We start from the raw sequence: 26,230 nt of genomic DNA on the forward strand, positions 1-26,230 counted from the left end.
GGAGAAATTAAACCAGAGAGGCTCCAGATTTGGGGGTGGTACTGAAAACAGGCCCCAGGTCAGAGCACACATGGAGGAAACAGCCCAGCCCAGAGGGATGAATGTGCCTGTGTTTGGTTATGAAACAGGAGAGGAGAGGATTCGTCAGGCAAATGAAACAGCCCCGATGAAGCCCTCCTGGGGGAAGATCTGGTCGTGTGCCCCCGTGAGAAGAAAAACCTGGTTTACAGCATAAAAGATTATTAAGGGAGAAAAGAAAGGAATAGATATTACAACCTGGCTTGCAGCTCCTCCAGTGGGAATGAAGAAAAGACTATCAAAGAAGAGAAAGGAATGGATATTACGTAAAGATTATAGCATCAGAATGACGTTTAACTTCTCACCAATAATGGAAATGAAAGGCAATGAATAGAAGTAACTTGCACCTAGAAGTCCATATCTAGGAGAAAGACCCAGTCTCACTGGGGTAGAGAGAAAAGCACTTTCGGACATGCGGGGTCCCCAAGTGTTCCTTCTCGTCCGTCCTTTCTGAAGCACTGGAGGTGCTTCTTTAGGATGAGAGAGTGGGGAGAGGAGGGGGCGTCGCGGGGCTGAGAACGAGTGACCAACATAGTGAGCAGCACGGCCAGTGGGAAGAAAGGAGCAGCCCAGTGATGGTAGCACGTTGGGGATGGGGGCGGGGCTCCAAGAGGATTTCCAGGAAAATCAAACAGAGATTCTCACCAGGTTATCAGTGTTTGATTGTGGGCAAGAAAGTATGGAAAAGAGTTTTTCAGTTCTGCAGAAGAACTGTGAAAGGGTTGGCAATAGGTACATTGAAAGCCAGGATAATGGAAAATAGATAAAAAGTATTAACTCCAGAATCATTGAAAAGCGTAAGATAGGACGGTATTTGTAGCACACTGCAGACCCTGACATAATGACCACAATGGTGTAAAGGGTGGTGTCTAAAGGACAATTCAGGAAGTCGTGTGGTAAGTCCATGTTTTTGAATGTAAGTGCCAGATAACTACTGTTTTTCACGTGAGACTTGATAACACTCTTTGATTTCCTAAAATGTGTCTGTTTGATAAAAAGGTAATTGAAGATCATTTCTTTGATTTCCTAAAATGTGTCTGTTTGATAAAAAGGTAATTGAAGATCGTTTTTAAAAGATCATTTGTAGATGATGACTGCAAGAGGTTGGTAGCAGCAGTTTGTTGCTCAGGAACTGATGGTGATTTGGATGCTGCTGAAAGAAGAGCACGTGAGATTTAACAAAATGATGGGATGGGGGAACTGTGACAGGATTGGGGAGCGCTGGCGGAGCATGGGGCAGTGGTGGCGGGGTGTGGAGCTGTGCTTCACTTAGTTCTGAACTCACCAGCCTGATACGTAGGGTCTGCACATGCACCATCAAAAGCTGACGTGCAGAAACCACCCTAGTAAGAGGAATATGAAGCCCACAGACTCTACAGCTGTCATAAGAGTCCATCATGGAAAACCAGAGACTAAATATTTCTTTTGTTAACTTAAAACATTATTTCTAGTTTACTTTCAATCAAATATTACTGATCCATTTCTGAAGAAGCATCTGTTAGTGATTGGTGCTCAGTCTCAGAGCAGTTCTTCACAGAACTGTGACGATGACATCCTCCCCGTGGTCTCGGAGCAGTTCTTCATGGATCTGTGAGGATGACATCCTTCCCATGGTCTCAGAGCAGTTCTTCACGGAACTGTGAGGATGACATAGCATGATGTCCTTTCTGCGGTCTCAGAGCAGTTCTTCATGGAACTGTGAGGATGACGTAGGATGACATCTTTTCTGTGGTATCAGAGCCGTTCACGGAACTGTGAGGATGATATCCTTCCCGTGGTCTCAGAGCAGTTCTTCGTGGAACTGTGATGATGACGTCCTTCCTGTGGTCTCAGAGCAGTTCTTCGTGGAACTGTGAGGATGACATCCTTCTCATGGACTCAGAGCAGTTCTTCGTGGAACTGTGAGGATGATGTTCTTTCTGTGGTTTCAGAGCCATTCACAGAATTGTGGGGATGACATTTTTCCCACGGTATCAGAGCAGTTCTTCATGGAACTATGATGATGATGTCCTTCCTTTGGGGGCTTAGTTTCATCTAGTTGTGTTCCTTGCCACCCTGTTGTTACCTGAGTATAACCAGTGCTGTGACAGGTGGATTCACGTCAGTGTTTTGACCAATACTATTAAATCGTTTTATCTGACCACATTAACGTTTTTTGTAATTCATCAAATAATTGTAATTCATAGTCGAATACAATCTGTTAACACTTGGCATCAAATGGAGTAAGTTTCCAGAGAGTAATCTGGAATGAGCAAAGCTGGACATTCATGGTATGTCCTGGTTACCTAAATTATATTGTTAAATTATCCTGTAAGATTTGTTTTAAAAATTGCTTTAGTAATAACTTTTAAATTTTCTTAAGAACTTATACAACCCATTCTGTATATTTATTACATGAAAGGTCATAACTTGAGTCTGTGTCTTGCGCCCTGTTTCTGTAACTCCCAGGAATTCAATTGCTACCTGTGGCTGAGTTTGTGTCTCTCCCTGCCTGTCAGTGGACCCTTGTGCTGTGAGAGGGGCCCTGGTGGCATCCAGGCAGGAGGGGTCTCCCTGGCTGTGGGAGAGCTTCCCCGTCAGTCCTGGCCCTCCTGCCTGTGGGCTCTGAGGTGCCGCCATGTCCAGTCCCGTGGGTAGCTCTGGCTTTGCTGTGAGGATGGAGGGAATGATTTCCTAGAGTCTGCTGAGCACAGCCACACCTCACTCTGCTGTTTTCCTTGAAATCCAGGGGTGGACCAAGCTTTGCTGCAAGAACTCCAGGCTCCTGTCACTCCTTCCTCTGCCTCTTGCTACCACTGCCGAAGGTCTTCAGGGTCACGAGATGAGCACTATCAGTCAGGTAAGCACGGGGTGGGGTGTGACAATACGTCCATCTGTCGCTTGTGCCAGGAGGGAGCCTGTGCCCAACCATTGGGCAAGGCAGAAGCGTGGTGGGTGTGGGCCTCCAGCACACGATGGGCCTCCAGCTTTGTGTGCAGACACACCCTCTTGGGAGACCCCAGTGTCTGGTAAATAGCTGTTCACGTGGTTTCCAAGCCCACATTGTCTACCATTCAGAATTTCATACTAACTGAAAAGATTATAATCTTGTGCCAAATTTTTCTCATTTTTAGGCATCACTGTTAAATAACTTTTTAATCATGGTTGCTAGCATAGTTTTTTCTTTTCCTTACCTTCAGTGATTTGTTTTCCAGGTCTACTTTTCTAAACAGAAATGAAAACCACACATTGTCATGTGTTTCCTGTTTGTTTTTCCTCCGTGTTTTCATCTGCACCGGGCTGTCTGGAGCCTGAGTTGCCACTGCCACCTGGGCATGGCCAGCTGAAATTTCATTAATTTAGCAACAGAGAACTTAGGCTGTCGGGCACCTGTAGTTCCAGCTACTCAGCAGGCTGAGGCAGGAGAAATGCTTGAACCTGAGAGGCGGAAGTTGCAGTGAGCCAAGATCACACTACTGCACCCCAGCTCAGAGACAGGGGAAAACTCCATCTCAAAAACAACAAAGAACTCAGGCTGTGATTGATGTTTGAATTACTCTGAGTTTTTCCAACATGTAGGTCAAAGTTACTTCTTTAAAAGAAAATTACCTGTGAATTCTTGTGTAGTTCCCAGGGCACCGGTGAGGGCAGGGGGTTGGTCGCTGGTGACGGACCCGATTCATGAATCGCTTTGTTTTTCAAATGTCCTTCACTGGCGTTCTCACATTGTTGTCACATGGAGCTTTCATGATAAGCAGGTGAAGTTGTGACTGCTGTCTCCTGTGTCAGAAGAAAAAACTGAGTCTAAGGGATGATAGAACTCACCCGTGGTGGAGGAAAGGCTGTGAGTCCGTCGTGCTGTAACGAATCTCTTGGTCCACACAGGCTCATGTGATCAGCCACTTCTGCATCCTCCTCAGTCGCCGTCTGCCTGGCCTCTTGGCTCTGCTCTTTCTGGAGAGATTTTATGGCCTCGGGGAGTGTCACCTGTGCAAACGAGAAGGACGCACCTGAGAGCCTGAATGAAAAGCTGGTGCCTCCTCCACGGCGCCCCCTGCTGCTTTCTCCAGGGACACTTTGACCCCAGGAAAACGTGGGGATGGAATGAAGGAGGATTTGCTCCCAAATCCAACCTCCGTTATTTCACAGCTGTCTTAAGCCCTGACACATTGAGACCTTCTCTTACTCACGTGGGTGTCTTGGAGGCCCCTGTCAAGTTCAGGAGTGTGGAGGTGCCCGCGTGCTGTCAGCCTGGGGTGAACGCTTCCCTTACCGTGTGTCAGTGCCGCCGTGTGGGCGCCCTGTCTGTGAACACACAACACACCCAGACGTGCACGCAGGTGTGAGTTCACATCGCTTCAGTTCTCACGGAAGTCAGTGGGGGTCTGTCTTCCATTTTATAGATGAGGAAACTGAAATTCAGGGAGGCTGCCTGATGGCTGACGATCACATGGGCCCGCTCCTCGCAGGAGGATGCAAGCCCAGCTTTGGCCTGACATCTTACCACACAGGAGAGAGGAGATCCACGTCAGTCACCAGTGCATCTGTTTCCTACATTCTCTCTCCATGATGCTGCAGCGGGGTTGATAAACCCTGTGTTTACCTTTGGATCGTGCAATCTTCACAGTCCCAGCTACTCCACGAGATAAGTGTGGCGGGTTGTGGTTGTCACACGCTCTTCTCGCTTGATAAAAGCCTGAGAGAGGTGGGTGTAGCAGGAGATGGTGATCTCTTGGTTTCGGGCGCGTTTTCTGTTCACCCGTGCACCTTACCTCACTTCTTCAAAGGCAGGAAGGCGTGGGGAAGAGAGGCACACGGCAGAGGGGGTGGCTGAGAGTGGGAGGGTGGGTGGAGGAGACCGACACTTCAGCTCAGAGACTGCAGGCTCTGCTCTGAAGGGGAAGCCAGACCCAACGTGAGAAGTAGGGTTCATTTCTCCTGTTTTTGTAAAATTGTGACATACAGCACCTCTTCATACACAATCCCTCCCATTCCCCATCCTGACTCTTGTCTCCATTGCTGTTATAACCACACAACACTCTGTTCATCTGTCTGCATATCTGTGTATTCATTATTTATCAACCTGTCAGTCATCCATTTATCAACCTCTCTGTATCTGTCTACGCATTCACCAATCATCTACTTACCTATCAATCATCCATTTATGTCCACCATCCATCCATCTATCATCAGGCATCTCATCCATTTACCCAATTACTCAGCCATTCTTCCACCATCCACCTCCCTACCTCTCACATTCTCCCATAAGAATATGAGGTCCACACAGGCCAGGATCTCTGTTTTGTTCATTCGTGTAGGCCAAGCACCTGAAATATTGCCTGGCTTCTATATTTTGAAGGAAGATGAGGGAGCATGACACATTTGGGGAAGAGCAAGAAGTCAGATAGGAGGGGCCAGGTTATAGCATCTTGAGCATCATGCTTGGGAATTTGGACTTCATCCTGAAGATGATGGGGAACTACTAGAAGATTTTAGGCAAAGGGCCAGTGAGGGCCAGTCAGAGTTTGAAGATCACTTTAGCAGCAGCATGGAGCCTGGGCTTGAAAGTGGGGGAGTCTAAACAACCCTGAATGCCTGAAACTGATGTGTACTTAAGAGATATCTGTTGGGGCTGGGCACTGTGGCTCATGCCTCTAATCCCAGCACTTTTGGAGACAGAGGCAGGTTGATCACCTGAAGTCAGGAGTTCGAGACCAGTCTGGCCAACATGGTGAAACCCCCATCTCTACAAAAAATACAAAATTAGCCGGGCGTGCGGTGGCTCATGCCTGTAATTCCAGCTACTCCAGATGCTGAGGCAGGAGAATCTCTTGAACCCAGGAGGCGGAGGTTGCAGTCACCCGAGATCACACCACTGCACTCTAGCCTGGGCAACAGAGTGAGACTGTGTCTCCAAAAAAAAACAAAAAACAAAACAAAACAAAAAAACAAAAAACAAACAAACAAAAAATCAGTATCAGTGAGATTTGAGAAATGCTCAAAAGATACTAGCAATAGGACCTGAAGGTTGAGTTAACAAGGAGGAACATGAGAGGAAATCGGGGTGACCTTGATGTCCGATATCATACTGAATGGGAAAAAACTGGAAGCATTCCCTTTGAAAACTGGCACAAGACAAGGATGCTCTCCCTCACCACTCCTGTTCAACATATTACTGGAAATTCTGGCCACAGCAATCAGGCAAGAGAAAGAAAGGGTATTCAAATAGGAAGAGAGGAAGTCAAATTGTTTCTGTTTACAGATGACATGATTTTATATTTAGAAAACCCCATCATCTCATCCTAAAATCTCCTTAAGCTGATAAGCAACTTCAGTAAAGTCTCAGGGTACAAAATCAATGGGCAAAAATCACAAGCATTCCTACACACCAACAACAGATAGAGAGCCAAATCATGAGTGAACTCCCATTCAGAACTGCTTCAAAGAATAAAATACCTAGGAATCCAACTTATAAGGGATGTGAAGGACTTCTTTAAGGAGAACTACAGAACCACTGCTCAAGGAAATAAGAGAGGACATAAACAATGGAAAAACATTCCATGCTCATGGATAGGAAGAATCAATATGAAAATGACCATATTGATTGCCCAAAGAAATTTATAGGTTGAATGCTATCCCCATCGAGCTACCATTGACTTTCTTCACAGAATTGGAAAAACTACTTTAAAGTTCATATGGAACCAAAAAAAAAAAAAAAAAAAAAAAAAAGCCCACATAGCCAACGCAATCCTAAGCAAAAAGAACAAAGCTGGAGGCTTCATGCTACCTGACTTCAAAGTATACTACAAGGCTACAATAACCAAACAGCATGATACTGAAATGCAAAATGCTTTGGTACTGGTACCAAAACAGATATATAGACCAATGGAAGAGAAGAGACACCTCAGAAATAACACCACACATCTACAATCATCTGATCTTTGACAAAGCTGACAAAAGCAATGGGGAAAGCATTCCCTATTTAATAAATGGTGTTGGGAAAACAGGCTAGCCATATGCAGAAACTGAAACTGGGCCCCTTCTGTACACCTTATACAAAAATTAACTCAAGTTGGGTTAAAGACTTAAATGTAAGACCTAAAACCATAAAAACCCTAGAAGAAAACCTAGGCAATACCATTCAGGACAAAGGCATGGCCAAAGACTTCATGACTAAAACACCAAAAGCAACGGCAGCAAAAGCCAAAATTGACAAATGGGATCTAATTAAACTAAAGCGCTTCTGCACAGCAAAAGAAACTATCATCAGAGTTAGTAGGCAACCTACAAAACGGGAGAAAAGTTTTGCAATCCACCCATCTGAAAAAGGGCTAATATTCAGAATCTACAAATAACTTAAAATAAATTTACAAGAAGGAAACAACCCTATCAAGAAGTTGATGAAGGATATGAACAGCCACTTCACAAAAGAAGACATGCGGCCAATAAACATATGAAAAAAAGCTCATCACTGGTTGTTAGAGAAATGCAAATCAAAACCACAATGAAATACCACCTCATGCCAGTTAGAATGGTGATCACTAAAAAGTCAGGAAACAACAGATGCTGAAGAGGATGTACAGAAGCACCATTGGTGGGAGTGTAAATTAGTTCAACCATTGTGGAAGACAGTGTGGTAATTCTTCAAGAATCTAGAACCAGAAATACCATTTGACCCAGCAATCCCATTATTGGGTATATAACCAAAGGATTACAAATCATGCTACTATAAAGACACATGTACATGTATATTTGTTGCGGCACTGTTTACAATAGTGAAGACTTGGAACCAACCCAAATGCCCATCAATGATAGACTGGATAAAGAAAATACGGCATATATATAACACAGAATACTATGCAGCAATAAAAAAGGGTAAGTTCACGTCCTTTGCAGGGACATAGATGAAGTTAGAAGCCATCATTCACAGCCAACTAATACGAGAACAGAAAACTAAACACCACATGTTCTCATTCATAAATGGGAGTTGAACAATGAGAACACAAGGACACAGGGAGGGGAATGTCACACACTGGGGCCTGTTGGGGGCTGGGGGACTAGAGGAGGGATAGCATTAGGAGAAATGCCTAATGTAGATGACAGGTTGATGAGTGCAGCAAACCACCATGGTACATGTTTACCTATGTAACCTGCACATTCTGCACATGTACCCCAGAACTTAAAGTATAATAAAATATATAAAAATAATTTCAGTCACTGAAGCAACCACAGTAGCTCTACTGCAAGATGAGTAGTTACAGAGCTCGAGCTGCCAAGTCTCCCCAGGAGCCATAGCCCTTTCCTCGTGAATGACCAGTGTTCCTGGTCAGCTCAGGAGAAAGAAAAGCATACAAAATTCTGAAATGTGTCTGTTAGTAATGAACTAACATAAGCTCCTCTTATCTCACATCTTATTGTTAAAATCATGAGAGCATATACTATAGAGAAAGTAAATTATATCTAAATTTAGAGAACTCACAACTAGATTCCTGTAACAGCAGGAAATAGAGAATAAGGAGCCCCTGTAATGACCCCTATACTCCTCCTGCTTTCCTGAAGGGTGGCCTCCATGACATATAAAGATTAGTGCTCTGGGTTGGCTCCATAGAAAGTGAGAGCCACCTGAGACTTCACAGGCAATACAAAGGCCATGGGGTGTGCTCCATATGCCAATCAGTCATTGATTAAAAACAAAAATGAGGTCAGGTGTGATGGCTTACGCATGTAATCCCAGCACATTGGGAGGCCAAGGCGGGCGGATCACCTGAGTTTGAGACCAACTTGACCAACATGGAGAAACTCCGTCTCTACTAACAATACAAAATTAGCCAGGCATGGTAGTGCATGCCTGTAATCCCAGCTACTCGGGAGGCTGAGGCAGGAGAATCGCTTGAACCCACGAGGCGGAGGTTGTGGTGAGCTGAGACCGCACCATCGCACTCCAGCCTGGGCAACAAGAAGCAAAACTCCATCTCAAAAACGTGTACCTAAGTTTTAAAAACTACAACAGAATACATGGAATAATAGAGTTTTCCATTATATCTCACATAAATGACACTTCAAGGACTGTCTACCCAACTGTTCATAGTCTCCTCTACACAGTAAGTGAATAGCTAAGGCAAATTCTACCACCTGTAACCTACACACAGTAAGCTTGATTCCCTAAAGAGAAGTAGCTGTGGAATTGGAGACTATCATCTGTGCAGGTGCATGAGCTGGACGTCTCAGAGTCATCCTGGGTGCAGAATCGGAGACCATCCTCTGTGCAGGTGCATAAGCTGAGCATCTCGGAGTCACCCTGGTTGCAGAACCAGAGACCATCCTCTGTGCAGGTGCACAACTAGGATGTCAAGGTCACCCTGATTTCCTCTCATGTTCCTCCTTGTTACTGGATGATTGACAGGTAGATAAATAACGAATACACAGATATGCAGACAGATGCATATGAGACACCCCTCAGGCAGGGACTCACTGTTCCTAATTTGCACCCAAGGAAATGGGAGCACATAGGTTAAGTAATTGGCACATAGGTTAAGTAATTGGCCCAGTGTGCATCCAACACTGCCCCCTTCCTCTCACCTGGGCCTCAGACTGGCCAGGACTCCCTGTGACCCGCTGGCGTTGGCTCTTATGGGAGATGGGTCCGTCCTGTCCCTTGTGCCCTGTGGTCAGATGTCTCCCCTCACCTGTGGGATTTGGGCCACTGGCTAGTGGACATGTGGCCTTTTAAGTTGGATGTCGTAAAAGAAGACCTCCCCAGTAGCTGTGTGGGGTGTTTTCTCTGCAGCAGGGCACTAGCAAAGCACTTGGCTGTGCTGACGACGCAGGAGGAGCATCGAGAGGAACCAGGGGGCCATTGTGGCATGGGTTGCCTCCTTTTCCCCTCTAGGTGTCATGTTGGGAAAGGTCTTTCCACAAAGTGCTGTCCATTTAATCGCTATTTTAGGTGTTCGTGGTTGGATGCTGCTTTCTGCCTTGGATATTTTGAGTTGGATTGGGAGTATTAAACACAGCAACAATTTAGCACATGGAGGTAGACTCTGACTCAAACACTTCACTCAGTGTTGCAGGAAATGCTTTCAGCCATAATTACACTGCGTGCTTCAGAAGCTGATCTTCACACCTGGATAGGTTGTCCTTTCTCCACGTGTTCACTGTGTTTTGATGACGGGGTTAGCATGCTCTAAGGGTCTGTGTTGAGAAGACCCCATTACACAATGTGGCGAGGCTATCCTGTTATTGTTACTCATCTTAACATTGTTCAGTGTAGAGTCTGACGGAATCTTCAGGGGTGCCGTTTATAGATGTGTTGAAGTGTCACCGTGCCACTGATTTCAGGTTAAAATAGAATGTGGACATCTTTTTGCAATAGTTTTTAATTACTCCGCTAGTTTGTGTTGCTGTCTCTTGCTGTGCAGTCCACAGTCTGACGTCTTTGTGGTCCCCGTGTTTCCCTCCTGCGCGTGTTACCCGATTCTGTGGGTCAGCTGTGAGGAAACCACTCTCCGTCCTCGTCTGGAGTGGCCTCGAGCTGGGTGTGCTGGTCTCCCTGTGGGCTGAAGTGTTCTTCTGTTACTGTTTTCTCTCAGTTTTTTGACCAAATTTAGCAGACTTGTGTATGGTGCAAACACTTTTAAAAATGTCTTTTGCCTTTATGAAAAAAGCACTTGCATTGCTTTAAGATGAACCTTTCCTGTGTCTCCATCCTGCCCCATAGATTGCTCTGTGTTAGAAACTGGGTGATGTATGAGCTTCATGGCCTCATTCCATCAAGCACTCTCACCTCTGATTGCAAAAGTGACTGCACTCAAGGCAAAAAACTTTGCAAATGTTGAAAAGAATGAACAAAAAGCAATATATCGTTCTCTTGTCATTCTGAAATGGCTACTCTTAATATTTTGATGTAGTTCTTTCAATTCTTTTTAAGTAAAATTGCTTCTAACACAAGCACTTTAATTGTATTGATCAAATTATATTCAGGAAATAAGGAGAAAGTAAAAAGAAGATCCAGTTTGGGGCAAAAAGAAAGACAACATAGAAAAAGGCTGTAAAACTCCCTGCAACTTGAAAAGCTGGGTTGTGGTGGTTGTGGTTTTGTTTTTACCGTGAGAGACCACATGATTCTTCTGGGCACTGAAGGGCAATAGGATAATACTCTCTGTGTGTTCTGGTGGCCGTATAAACCAAGTCACATGTCCTCTTTCGAAGCAGAGAAAGCATGAGTTTTGAGGCAGTGGTTTGGTAACTTTTTGAAAATCTGTTTGTAGGACTGCATTGCAGAGATTAGGTCAATCTGAATTAGAATCAAATGATCTGTTCAGGCCACGGGAGCTTTCTACATCAGGTGTACGCCTGTTCTGGATGTGGTGTAGAAGGAACAGGACTGGGAGGGTTTCTTGCTTCCCAGTCATAGAAATGCCTGCAATTATCACTGTTTGTTGTCTCTCGGAAAGCTATTTCGGGAAGGAAGTGTACGTTCCAAGGCTGCTGGTTGGCCTGTCATCACCCTGGGGGTCTTGGTGTGGGTCACGGGAGCTGTGGCTGCTCACGCGTAGAGCTCTGTCTCTCTCGCTGCCGCTGGTAGACAGCTGGTCACCAACAAAGTGTGTGTCACAGTGGCCTTTGAGAAGAATTCTCTGCATCATTTTTATACAAGGTCCTTTTTCTTTTCAATGTCAACATCGTGTCTTCCAGCCAAGCGATATGTTCTTGCAGAAACAGGAAGTGTGGCCCAAGTGAGAAATGAGGGAATTGATCCATAACTGTTATCAGTTTTTATATAGTTGAGCCATTGTAATTTATACATAAACATGTAAAATCTGTAGAAGTGAGTCACGGTGCCAGACCCTCACAAATGCCAAATGTCTACATGGGACCTCTCTTCTGTCGGGTCCACATCACAGGAAGAAAAGTCGCTCAAACGCAGCGCGGAGTGGATGTGAATCTTTCCGAAACGTCGTGAATCAGAGCGACTGCTTTCCCATTTGCCGGACTCCCCATTTGAGGTTGTGAGATTCCCATTCCGAGGCTCCCTTAATTTCTCAGCACCCATTTCACTCCTTCCTGGAGATAACAGACTCACAATGATACCTTGTTCTCAGATTTTCTAATTAGAAAAATCGCATATTTCACAAGAATAGTCCGGCTTACTCCTTAGCCTGGGGTAAGCCACATACCACTTTTCTCCTTAAAATACTTACCTTTCAGGACTCTTGATAAATTAAGAGTAGGAAGGTGCCGTGACTTTCGTCGCAAGCACTACTATGTATAATGTGCAAGTGAGTGCCTTGAGAGCCATGGTTGCTAAAAACAAATTTTCTCAGAAAAATGTAAGCAGTTCTTTACGTGATCATTAATTGTGTTTTGCCTAAATAACATCTTGCCTTTGTACAGGGAGGTGAAGAAGTCAACTTTTGTTACACAAGACGAGCTTGAAAGTCCTTTAAGTGGTACAGGATATCGCTGAGTATCGACGGGGGTGAGTGGGTCCTGCTGCCCCACTGTGTGTGATCCTGAGTATCGACTGGGGTGAGTGGGTCCTGCTGCCCCACTGTGTGTGACAAGCCCTTTGTTTCTGGCCCGGAAATGTCCCGGCTCTGTCAGCGCATTGGGCTGGTGCTGGCTCCCTTGTTAGTTTGCCTGTGAGGCAAAATCTCACGCCTTTCACTCTTGTTGACATACAGATGCCAGAGCTTTTAACAAATTCTTACTAAATCAAACCCAGAAATATGGAAAAGGGAGAAAAATACCATGACCACTTAGAGTTTGTTCTCATGATGTGTAGTTTGGCATTGCACACTTGGCTCATCATTCCAAAACCAATGTAATTCACCATATTAACAAAAAATAAAGCAGAAGACCCATTTTATCCTCTCAGTAGATACTGGAAAACATCTGTTGAAATTTAATAGTCCTTATACAAATTTTCTATCACATCAGGAACAGAAGGGAACTTTCTCCATTTGATAAAGGTCATTCCCGAAAAACAAGAACTGACCCCCCTTCCTTGGTGGTGGCAACTGGGATGCTCTGCCCACAGTCAGGGGTGTCAGGAGCATGGCCGTTCTCCGTGGTTCACGTTCTCATGGCACGCACAGGGGCCCTCGTCAGTGAAGTGAGTCAGAACTAAAAGGCATAAAGACTTAGAAGCGGTGAGATATTTGATTTACAGAAGACACAAGGCCTTATTTAGAACATTTTAGGAAATGTACAAACAACCAGAAATGGTGTGAATTTTGCAAGCATGCAAGATAGACTCTTCGCAACAGATGTATACAGATGCCCAGTGGCCCATGAAAGGTGAGCGCCAGGGAGCCATTGGGTAAGTACAACTTAAACCCATGAGGTTCCCCTTCACAAGAGTGGAGAGGGAGGACAGTAGCAGGTGTTGGTGAAGATATGACAGGCTGGATCTCAGACTGATGGAAACTTAAAATGGCACAGCCACTTTAGCAAACAGTGTGGCAGTTTCTTTAAAATGTGTACACTTTCCATATGGCCCAGCAGGTATGCTGTAGACATTTACCAAGGAGAGATGAAAATTATGTCTTTGTAAAAGAATGCACATTATCTCCAGAGTAAATTGTCACAGCCAAAAACTGGAAACAACATAAATCTCTCTCATCTGGAGAAACATGAGCAAATTCTGATATATTCATACATTGTCCTAGTTCCCATCAGGAAAAACATACAAAATACTAAAACCAAAACCGACAACGGGGATAAGGTCCAGGAGCCTTGAACTGAACAGAGAGTGAACACCATGCCGTGGAGTCCATGTGACGATGGAGAATCTATGCGAGTGTCGGGTGACGGAAGAGGGCCAAGAACACTCCTTGAGAATGAACAGTGGCTGTCTCTTGAGGGCCAGGATTGACTGGGAGGGGACTTGTGGGAACTTTGAGGCAAAAGATTTGATTAGAGTACTAGATTTCCATTTATTGAAATGCATCAAGTGTACTTAAGATCTGAACATTTCACTGTGTATACTTTGTGCTCCCTTCCTTCCAAAAAACAATGAAAAATAATTACAAATGAACACTGAACTCTACTTGATAGATTTTTCACAGTTGTATTAGATAGAAATTCTGAAAGCATTTCTGTATCTCCAGGCTTAAGCAAATAAGCATAATACATTAGTGAATATATTGAGTGTTACAGAAACCAGGCTTCTTTCTTGGCAAGAGGGGTAGAAATAAGAAAAGGCCAAAGCCTGGAATGGATCATGTGGGACTGGGTTGCAGCAGGAGGTACCAGTATAAGCTGGTGGCTCCCGACAGATGTAGACAGGGACAGAAGTGCCTGTGGATGGGTGTGGGTGTACATGTGTGTACACGCGTGTTGTGTGTTCTACTTGCCGGCAATGCCCAGCAGCACCCGGTGCCCAGTCTTAGCTTCTAAACACCGTTCTTCACTAGAAGGAGCCCTGGTCCAAGGGCTGGGGAATCCAGTGTCAAATCTGGAACCAGTAGAGCAACAAAATAAACCATTGTAACTATGAATTATAACCCACCAAGCCAGACTCCGTGAGTACATATTGACATATGTAAATGAATGCTGAGAGACAAAATAATTATTTTTAAGTGAATACAGAAGATCTAATGATTTAGAAGGAATGACAGGAAATCAGTGGATGCTAAAACTAGTAGTGAAGAATTGCTGGAAAAGAGAATATGCACATAGTGTCATGGTCTCTCCTCCCAAATCTTAATTGCAACATGAGAAGTAGCATCTTTGCTTTGGAGGAACTTAAGCACCACCTTCACTGAGTTGCTGATGTTACCATTGTCACACAGGACAGACTTCTGTGGTGTCCCTGCTAAAATGCATACTCTTGAGTCTAGTCTGGAAGATACCAAAATAAAGGACAAGCTGTAAAATAACTGACCTGCATTCTTTGACATTTCCAATTTCAAGAAACACAAAAGCTGAGAAACTTGGATTCTGGAAGGGTAAAAATCACATGACAAATCAATTCATGATCCTAGATTGGATCTTAAAATAGGAAGACAAAGTAAGAAAATTATGGAGGCAGTTGACACCATTTGAAAGTGAACTTTGTATATGACAGTTTAATTTCCTGATCTTGAGGAAATTGAATGTGAGAGAATATCCTTGTGTTTAGGAAATACATTGAAACATTTAGGTATGGAGGGACATAGTATCTGAAATTTATTTTCATTTGACTTAGAAAATTCATGGGGGAGAGGGGGAAAGCAGATGTAAGACAGGAGCAGTTGGTCCTAAGTTGAGCCTGGTAAGTTATGTGAGAATTCACTACGCTGGTCTTGCAGATTTTCTGTGTATTTGAAATTACATCCAAAAAGTTTCAAATGGAGAATATGCGAAACAAAAAGTGATTTGTGGAAGTGAGTGGACTTGTCACCTCATTGATCCCTTCAGTTTTCGGCCATGAGCCAAGTCAGTCACATAGTGATTTTTGACCTGGGAATTAGAAATAGTGGCCAGAAGACCAGGCTCTTTATCTAGTTAGGGAGAGAAGTATGCGCAAAGGCTGACCAAGACCAAGCAGTGCGATGAGCTGCTTGTGGGCATCACGCCCACAAGCATGATGGGCAGGTCTGCGTCCTGTCTCAGGTGGCAGCGCGGGGGGTTTAAGCCAGAAAGCCACGTCCGATTCCCTTTCAGTGGGATCATTCTCACAGCTTCAGAGAAAACTTCCCCGTCCTGGGGACCCTCTCCCCGAACCCATCTTCACTCATAATGGCCATTTTTGGTGGTGGTGTTTTTTTTCTGCTAACACCGTTCTCACTCAGTTTAGGGCCGTTGAGCAGATTTTTGCCTGCGTCTCGAAGATTCTCTTCTTGACAGCCGGTATGGTTCATTCCTGTTGTTCTGATTTTATGTTAAGGGATTCTTCCCTGGCTTCACAGTTTGGAGTTGCCGCTGTGTCTGTCTCTGCTTTAATTCTCTACCCATCTATCACCTGTCTCATCCATTAGGAAGTGGCCTGCTTGAGATGCCATGAGACTGTCTGCCTTATCACCACTGCGTCCCCAGCCTGTAGGGACTTACAGAGGAGGCATTCAGTGAATGTGTGGAATTAATGTAATGGGTTAATAGCCACAAAATGTGTTAATGGTTGTTTTAGTCCATTTTCATGCTGCTGATAAAGACATACCCAAGACTGGGACGAAAAAGAGATTTAGTTGGCCTTGCAGTTCTGCATGACTGGGGAGGCCTCAGAATCATGGTGGGAGGCGAAAGGCACTTCTTACATGTCAGCAGCAAGAGAAAATGAGGTAGAAGCAAAAGCGGAAATCCCTGATAAACCATCAGATCTTATGAGAATTATTCACTATCACAAGAATAGCACAGGAAAGACAGACCCCAGTGATTCAATTACCTCTCCCTAGGTCCCTCCCACAACACATGGGGATTCTGGGACGTACAATTCAAGTTGAGATTTGGGTGGAGACGCAGCCAAACCATATCAATAGCCAACACAGTCCTGGCCCATGGCTGCTGTTCAGCTGAGCTGTGACCGTGGCTGTGTGAGTTGGGCTGTGAGGCGTGCACACTCCTCTCAGCGGTACAGTGAAAGAATTTGGAGGCTCAAACACGTGACCTACAAAGAATCTCCAAAGATCAAGGTCCATTCACCCTAAAAAGAAAAATCTCAGCGCAGTTTACAACCAGTGTTTGCTTGTGGATATGGATTCTGCAGTAATAAAATAAATAATTAAAAGTCTGTGAATAAATTTTTATGTCTTTACTGGAATTATAAACATTGATTTTCTTTCCTCACCCACCCATCTGTTGGTGAGTTTCAGAAGGTGGATGAACCTTGCTGCAGGGACAGAGAGGAGGGTGCAGCTTGGCCTCTGGGACCTCAGCTGAGCACTGAGTGACTGAGCTGTCTCCGTTTCAGACCTCCACACGGAAGCTGTCCAGGCAGCTCTGGCCAAACACAAAGAGCGGAAGATGGTGGTGCCTATGCCTTCCAAATGCAGGTCCCTGGTCGTGCAGGCCTCCATGGACACCTACACCCCTTCAGGTAAGGGATACGCTCCCCGACGCTGCCTCCTGAACATGCTGGGTGCCTCAGAATTGACCACTAGCCCAGCAGTCGGGTTTTTGCCTTCAAAATCATGGTGCAGAAATGCAGATTTTGTGAACCAGAAGTCCAAAAATAGTGTAAGAGTTAAACATGGAAGGAAAAGTAACATTATTATGTATCTGTATAAATACACGTTTTTAACTTTTCATCAAGACTCATACATATGATACATACCAGTAAAATCTCACACAATTTTATTCATTTAATTCTTTGTAGGGAAAAAGGAAGAGTTTGTAGCCCTCTGGGTGGAATTGGACTTTTCTTCTGATTAGGCTGGTGCATGCGTGTTCTCAAATCTTCAGATAAGTGTGCTATATTGTTGGATTGTTTTAGAACAAGCGAATTGGACAGTTTAGGCAGTTACCCGAATCAGGTCATAAACTTTGCCTGCAAGGTGCCAGATAGTATTTTAGTTCCTGCAGGCCATAAGGTCTCTCATAACCACTCAACTCTGCCCTCAGCCATGGTTGATAGCAAGTATGTATGGCTATGTACCAATAAAACTTTATTTACAAGAACAGTGGCCCAGATTTGGTGCACAGACCTGCCAACCCCTGATCTAAAGTACTGAAGTTAATAGCCAATTTATATTTCTGTTATATAATACTGCTTTCATTTAATCTTGAATTTTAAATAACTAACCCAATTCTCTATTTTCTCTGCCCAAATAATTATAAAGTATATTTCATGATCTTCACACCCAAGTAAAGCAGAAAGTTTAGTTATCCAGATACTTGTTAGAAACATGGATTGAACCTACGTTATTTGGTGTTTAGTTTCTGTGATTTTGATTCCAACATTATTCATGTCGTTGTTGCAAGATTGTCTTCTCAAAGGACCTGAATCACCTTACATCTCACGTTGAAGTTACATATCACTTTAAATGACACCATGTTTTTCCTCCAGTACAAGAGAAACTTAAGGTACAATATGAATAGTTGAAAATGTACAACATTTTGGGGAGTATTTTTACTTTTGAAGTTTAGCTTAGTCTTGGCAAGCAGTGAGACAGAAGGACGTGCTTCAGATCAGAGGTGAGGTCAAGCATATGCCCACATTATTCCAAGCAGCTCTTGAGTTTCACCTTTATGTACCTTTACAAATGAAGGTACTGAAATTTACAGGACAGAACTTATACAGTGCATCATTTTGGGTTTTCGTTGCTTTTTGTTTTGAGACAAGGTCTTGCTCTGTCACCAAGGTTGGAATTCAGCATCATGGTCACAGCTCTTGGCTCACTGCAGCTGCGACCACCTGGGCTCAAGCGGTCCTCCCACTTCAGCCTCAAGCAGCTGGGACCACAGGGGCACACCACCACACCCAGCTAATTTTTAAGTTTTTGTAGAGACAGGGTGTTCCTATATTGTTTTTGTTTTTCATTGACACATAAAGTGTTCTTCATCTAAAGAATACAGTGCCAGCAGGCAAGGGAGTGAACACCGTGCTAGCAAGGTTGTTGGCAAGGGAGCCCTTTCTGCCAACGTGCTCCCTTGGGCTCTTCCCTTTCTTTATTTTAATATTAAGCCATGGTGCATCATTAAGGGCTGGGCATGGTAGCTCATGCCAATAACTCCAGCACTTTGGGAGTCCAGGGCAGGTGTATGGTTCGAGCCCAAGAGTTCAAAGACAGACTGGAAAACATGGCAAAATGTACAGAAATACCTTTTGTACATTTTGTCTCCACCAAAAGTACAAAAAATTAACTGGGCCTGGCGGTGTACACCTGTACTCCCACCTACTTGGGAGGCTGAGGTGGGAGAATCACTTGAGCCTGGCAGGCAGAGGTTGCTGTCAGATGAGATTGCACCACTGCACTCCAGCCTGGGCAACAGAGCAAGACCCCCACCTCAATTAGAAAAAGATAATGATAATAAATCGAGACTCTTTAAAAATGATTAGGCCAGGCGTGGTGGTTCATGCCTCTAACCTCAGCACTTTGGGAAGCCAAGGCAGGCAGATTGCTTGAGTCCCAGCATTTGAGACTAACCTGGGCAACATCCCAAACCCTGTCCCTACAAAAAATACAGAAATCAGCCAGGCATGGTGGTGTGTGCCTGTGGTCCCAGCTGCTCGGGAGGCTGGGGTGGGAGGATCAGTTGGGCCCAGGGAGGTTGACGCTGCAGTGAGCCATGATTACGTCACTGCTCTCCAGCCTGGGCAACAGAGCAAGACTCTATCTCAAAAAATAGTATGCTTAATCCTGTTTGTTTAGTTTATGGTTATAATTTGCCAAAACTTATTGTAAAAAAAAATTGTATTTGTATGTGTTCTTTGTGTAACTAACAACATGGATGTAAAAGGATAACCCATTTGAAATATTTTAAAGCAAATTTTTGGCACTAACCAGTATTTAAGGCAACAGGTATTTTTCTTGACCACTTTTTATAAGAGAAATGACTTTGAAATGGAAGAAGCAGTGCGGTTATTTGCTTATTTCTCGTATTGAATCCAACTGCTGAGAAATGTTACTGGGTCATGAGTGATGAATAACCTCATTGTATAGATGTCTGCAAAATATAAAAGAATATTATTTGAAATGTTATTTTTGTGAAATATTTGGATTTATTTGACTAGCATTTTTATATAAACCATAAAACATCCTTTGTAAATTTTCATCAGGAGTCCTCTTGATATCACATGGGGCAGTTTGTAAAATCATAAATGTCGATATCATAAAAATTTTTTACTCCCAGTCTATTTTGTGCTTAGTGATAGTTTGCATGTTTATTACCGTACTTACTTGAACAAAATCTTAGCTGCATTTTCTTACCTATTTTTCTTGGTATTTGGTAACAGTGGTTAGAGCTTACTCAGCTTCATTGTCCTTCAGAGAATGTTCTTGAAGTTTATCTTCTATGAAATGACTGGTTACTGACCTGAATCATAGTTTCTGGAGAAACTCTCATTAGGACTGTCGCAACGATAATAGTCTATGGGTGAAACTTTCCTTTAGTTTTCAAATGTAAAGATATAAGAATAATGTGCCAAAACTTCTTCAAGTCATGATGAGAGAACAGGGACCCAAATCACACATCTGCCAAAAACAACTGTAAAACTGCACAAAACGAGCGAGGTGACTGTTTTTAGTCTATGACCACAGCTGTGCCAGCCAGAACCTGAGGGCGAGGGCAGGAGAATGAATGAGACACACTCACAGTACACCTGCCCTCTGGAGAACACCTGTAGACCCTGGCGCCGAGAGCTCAGGTGTGGGCGGAGCATGGCTATCCTACCACGTCCAGAAGGCGGAGATCAGAGAGAGCTCAGATGTGGGTGGAGCATGATGGCCACCCTACCACGTCCGGGAGGGACAGGGAGATTGGAGAGAGCTCAGGTGTGGGCAGAGCATGGCCACCCTACCACATCCAGGAGGTGGAGATCGGACAGAGCTCAGGTGTGGGCGGAGCATGGCCACCCTACCACGTCCAGGAAGGGGAGATCGGAGAGAGCTCAGGTGTGGGGGGAGCATATCACCCTACCACGTCCGGGAGAGGGGAGATCAGAGAGAGCTCAGGTGTGGGCGGAGCATATCACTCTACCACGTCCGGGAGGGGGAGATCAGAGAGAGCTCAGGTGTGGGTGGAGCATATCACTCTACCACATCCAGAAGTGGGGAGATCAGAGAGCTCTCAGGTGTGGGCGGAACATGGCCACCCTACCACGTCCAGGAGGGGGAGATCAGAGAGAGCTCAGGTGTGGGTAGAGCATGGCCATCCTACCACGTCCAGGAGGGGGAGATCGGAGTAGGTGCAGGATTGGAGCTCTCCACAGATCCACACCAGCAGCCGAATCAATCCAAGCCTGCCCATGTCACGATGACCCAGCAGTGCCTGTGCTACCTGCTAAAACAAGAGCCGGAAAGCTTCAGAGGAAGGTTAGGGATCCTGAGTGTGCTCAACATGTTACCCACAATGTGTAATATTCAGCGAATAATCACTGCATACACAGAGAAACAGGAGGTAGAATCTGTGGTCAAGAAAAAGGCAGTAAAAAGTATACACACATGGAGGATGGTCTCTGTCACTCACCACATGCAGCGGCTGAGCACATGAAGTGCGACCGATCTGAAGTGGATTTGCTGCGTGAAAGACATGCCAGTTAGTATAAAAAACAGAAAATATTTTATTTGTGCTTTTTTTCTTTTTTCTTTTTTTTCTTTTTTCTTTTTTTTTTTTTTCTTTTTTTTGAGATGGCGTCTCGCTCTGTCGCCCAGGCTGGAGTGCAGTGGCGCGATCTCGGCTCACTGCAAGATCCACCTCACGAGTTCATGCCATTCTCCTGCCTCAGCCTCCCAAGTAGCTGGGATTACAGGTGCCTGCCGCCATGCCTGGCTAATTTTTTGTATTTTTAGTAGAGAAGGGATTTCACCGTGTTAGTCAGGATGGTCTCAATCTCCTGACCTCGTGATCCACCCGCCTCTGCCTCCCAAAGTGCTGGGATTACAGATGTGAGCCACCGCACCCGGCCTATTTGTATTTCTTATTGAAAGTATAGTATGAGCATTTTGAGTTAAAAATATACTAGTAAAATTAATTGTACCTGTTTATGTATTTATATGAGGCTACAACCAAGGTTTAAAGTTCTATAACAGGACTCTCATAATTCTGTTGGAAAGTGCCAGTCTTGATGTCTGATACAGCAGAAGACCGAGTTTTTAAATCTACAATTATAAATATTTGGGGAATCAAATTACAATGTGTCAAAGAACGAAAATAATTCTTGAGCCAGAGGAAAGGAAGACACTTTTTACTATAATGCAGTTGGGAAATTTCAGGTTCCGTACACAATAATCTTGAGAATTGTCACTCTCTCCTCACAGGTAAAAAGCTGAGCAAACTGAAAAATCAGCAGCTCTTCTTAAACCTGCAAGAAACGTGAGGTCACAGGAAAGCCACTGTCCCCACATTGGCTGGACAGATAAAGCGGAGAATCACTGTACACTGGAGCACAATGCTCCAAGGAACCCACACTGGGATTGGAAAACTTGAACTGGAATTGACAAATTGCTGCAGTGAGGTGTGGCCACCTCTGAGAGTTAAAATCTCCAGGAGGCCTATGCATATGGGTCTCATGCTTTTGAGTTGTACCATCAGAAGCTCAACCAGGTTCTCGAAGTAAATATCAGAGAAAAATCCCCTCATACTTACTACAGGGGAAAGAGAATAGGAATCATTTTTAAATATGCAGATGCATTCTCAACTAGGTCTACCTTCCAGAGAAGCTAGTTAACTAGAGACTAACCTGGTGGGATTTTATCAGAGCCTTCTGACCTGGGGGAAAGGAAATACCCAACTCCAACCTCCAGAACTGAAAAGCAAAGAGAACACTGAAAAGCAAAAAAGAACAGAGTATCCAAGCACTATGGGACATCTACAGAGGCATAAAATATGCATAACGGTAATACAAGGAGGAAGAAAGAGGAACAGAAGAAGTATTTGCAACAGCAATAGCTGAATTTCCTCAGATTAATGCCAGACACCAAACCATAGATCCAGGAAGCTCAAGAAACACCAAGAAGGATAAATGTAAAAACGACGACGACAAAAACAAAACAAAAATAAACCATACTTGAGCATAAATTTTTCAAACTATGGTGAATTGAAGATTAAAAAACAAAGAAACCAGAGTAATCTCCTTCCCTATGGAGGATCAAAGATAATAATTATATTCAACTTTCCCTCAAAAACCATGAAAGCAAGAAGTGGAGTGAAATATTTAAACTATTGAGAGGAAAAAAATTACATTAACCTAGAAGTCTATACTCTGTGAAATTATCTTTTGAAAGAGAAGGAAAAGTAAAGACCTTCTCATACAAAAATTGCAAAATTTGTTGCCAGTAGACCTGCCTTGCAAAAAATGTTCAAAGTTCTTTAGAGAAAATAGTAGAGGTCAGTAACTCAGCTGTGCATAAAGAAAGGAAGAGCACAGTCTGTTTACAGGGGCTCACACCTCTCATCCTAACACTCTGGAAGGCAAAGATGGGAGAACTGCTGGAGGCCGGTTAGTTGAGACCAGCCTGGGCAACGTAGTGAGACTCTGTCTCATTAAAAAAAAAAAAAAAGCCAAGCGTGGTGGCCGACACCTATAGTGCCAGCTACTTTGACAGGCTGAGATGGGTCACGTGAGCCCAGGATCCCCTTCAAGGCTGCGGTGAGCTATAATGATGCCACTCCACTCCAGCCTGGGCAACAGAGCAAGACCTTGTCTGTTTAAAAAAATAAATAGAAAAACAAAAAGCATCAAAGAAGAAACAGTGAAGGTAGAAGAAAAACTTTCATTTTTCTTAATAGATCTAACATAACAGTTCATTCATAATAGCGACAGTATATTTGATTACATGCTTATGTATATGTCATATACACACACTTAAATATAAGTGAAATGAATGACAGCAGGGATACACAAGGGATGGAAGAGAGCAATTAGGAATTAGGATTATTTTGTTCTTATAGTGTGCTTGCATTATCAAAAAACCAGTGTAGTGTCGTTTGAAAGTGGACTTGGGTTACTTGTAAATTTATATTGCAAATTCCAAGGCAGCCACTTAAAAAAAAAACAGTAACTGATATACTAAGAAAGGAAAGAAAATAAATCATAGAAAATGCTCAATTAAGACCACAAGGAAAAAAAAAAGAAAAAGAGTGAAAGACAAAAACAAAGAACAAGGGCAACAAATAGAAAATAATAACAAATATGGTAGATGTTAATTCAACTGTATATCATTACTTTCAATGTCAGTCCAAATGCACCCAACTATATATTGTCTATAAGAAATCCACTTTAGATATAAAGACATATATATAGATCAACAGTAAAGGGATGGAAAAAGATATAAACGTTAACACTAATATTTTTGTGTGCAATAGCCTAATCTCATCTGACTGCAACCTCTGCCTCCCAGGTTCAGGTGATTCTCCCTCCTCATCCTCCCAGGTAGCTGGGATTATGGGCATTTGTCATCATGCTCAGGTAATTTTTTTTTTTCTATTTTTGTACAGATGGGGTTTCACCATGTTGGCCAGGCCGGTCTTGAACTCCTGACCTCAGGTGATCATCCTGCCTCAGCCTCCTAAAGTGCTGGGATTACAGGCATGAGCCACCGTACCCAGCCAACACTAATTTTGAAAAATGGAAGTGGTGATATTAATTTCAGACAGAGTAGGCTTTACATCAAGGAAAGTTACCAGAGATGACTATTACATAATAAAGGGGTTAATTCTCCAAGAAGATGTAACAATCCTTAAATGTATTTTTGCTAACAAAGCATCAGAATGCCAAAGCAAAAACTGATAAATTTCAAGGAGAAATAATTAACCCACTATTATAGTTGGAGACTTTAACACCCCTTTATCAGAAATGGACCAATTCAGTGGCCAGAAAATCAGTAAGGACAAAATTGAAATCAACATCCTCAGTCAACTGTATATAACTGATGTTTATAGACTATTTCCTCCAACAACAGCAGAATACAGAACATTCACCAAGATATACCACATTTTGGTCCATAAAACACACTTTAACAAATTTAAAAGAATAGGAATTAAACAAGTATGTTCTCAACAACAGTAAAGTAGGAATCAATAATAGATGACTGGAAAATATGTTAGGATATTAAACAATACACTTACAAATAATACATTGTTCCAGGAAGAAATCTGAAGATTTCCTTGAAATTTTGAAGTAAATGAAAATGAAAGCTTGTTAAAATTTGTGAGCTGCAATGAGAGTAATGTTTATAGGGAAATTTATAGATTTAAATGCATATGTTAGAAAAAAAGATCTGAAATCAATAAACTTCCACCTTCGAAAATTAGAAAAAGAACATCGAATTAAATTCTAAGCAGGAGACAAATAATGAAAGAGCAGAAATCAATACATTGAAAACAGAAGATCAGTAGAGAAAAATCAATGAAACCAAAAGCTGGTTCTTTGAGAGAAAATCTATAAGCCTCTAACAAGAAAAAGAAATACAGCAGATAAATTACCAATATCAGAAATGAAATAAGGGACATAACTACAGATCCCATGGACATTAAAAGGATAATAAATATTATGAACAACTCTATGGCCACAAATTTGATAACGTGGATGAAATGAACCAATTTCTTTAAAAACAGAATCTGCCAAAATTTGAACAGGAAGAAACGATCTGTATAGGCCTACATCTGTTAAATTGAATCAGTATTTAATAACCTTTCAAAACAGGAAGTGCCAGGCCCAGATAGGTTCACTGGTGACTTCTACCAAACATCTAAGAAGAAATTATACCAATTATCTACAATCTCTTTCAGAACATAGAAGCTGAGGAATACTTCTTAACTCATTCTATGGAGCCAGCATCATTTTAATACCAAATATCATTTTAATAACAAAATATTACAAGAAAACCACAGAACATCTCTCATGAACATAGATGCAATAATCTTCAATAAAATATTAGCAAATTAAATCTAACAATGTTAAAAAAATTGTGCACCAAAACCACATGGAATTTCACATATCGAAAGCTGGTTTAACATTGAAAAACCAGTTAACATAATTCATCACATTAACGGGCTAAGAAAAAGAGAAAGCACTTGACAAAATCTAACACTCATAATAAAAGCTCCCAGCACACTAGGAACAAAGGTGACCTTCCTCAACTTGATAAAGAATATGGACAAAAAAACCTATTGTTAACATCATATCCAATTGTGAGAAACTAGAATCTTTCCCACTAAGATCCAGAAAGGGGATCAGGAAAAACAAGGATGTCTCCTCTTACCACTTCTTTACAACATTGTACTAGAAGTCATAGCTAATGCAATTATGGCAAGAAAAACAAAATACATATTTATTGGGAAGATAAACTTTGTTCATAAATGGCATGTTTGCCTATGTAGAAGATCCAAAATAATTGAGTTTAATATACAAAAGTTCACTGAATGTCCTGTTTACCAGCAAAGAACAAGTAGAATTTGAAATTAAAAACTGGCTCATGCCCGTAATTCCAACACTTTGGGAGGCTAAGGCAGGTGCATCACTTGAGGTCAGGAGTTCGAGACTAGCCTGGCCAACATGACAAAACCCCATCTCTACTAAAAATAATAATAA

At 42.9% G+C, this 26,230-nt stretch overlaps 1 protein-coding gene across 1 annotated transcript; it reads left to right on the plus strand.

Moving 5' to 3' along the window:
* The first annotated feature begins 1,907 nt into the window (after positions 1-1,907).
* Positions 1,908-17,409, plus strand: LOC117096735 (disco-interacting protein 2 homolog C-like). The gene is made up of 4 exons (XM_033234138.1): positions 1,908-1,979; positions 2,807-2,917; positions 16,949-17,074; positions 17,354-17,409. Exons 1-4 carry the CDS (start codon positions 1,937-1,939, stop codon positions 17,407-17,409), a joined length of 336 nt encoding a protein of 111 aa, XP_033090029.1. The 5' UTR covers positions 1,908-1,936.
* The last annotated feature ends 8,821 nt before the right edge of the window (positions 17,410-26,230 follow it).

The sequence above is a fragment of the Trachypithecus francoisi genome, unplaced genomic scaffold (assembly GCF_009764315.1).
Source record: "Trachypithecus francoisi isolate TF-2019V2 unplaced genomic scaffold, Tfra_2.0 Lachesis_group14, whole genome shotgun sequence".
NCBI classification, from domain to species: Eukaryota; Metazoa; Chordata; class Mammalia; order Primates; family Cercopithecidae; genus Trachypithecus; species Trachypithecus francoisi.

Bases quoted from the DNA above. Each gene is read 5' to 3' on its own strand.
- LOC117096735 (XM_033234138.1), top strand. From the start codon at position 1,937: ATGACATCCTTCTCATGGACTCAGAGCAGTTCTTCGTGGAACT. The intron at 2,918-16,948 runs GTAAGCACGGGG...TCTCCGTTTCAG, and splicing joins AGATGAGCACTATCAGTCAG to ACCTCCACACGGAAGCTGTC. The intron at 17,075-17,353 runs GTAAGGGATACG...AATTCTTTGTAG, and splicing joins GGACACCTACACCCCTTCAG to GGAAAAAGGAAGAGTTTGTA.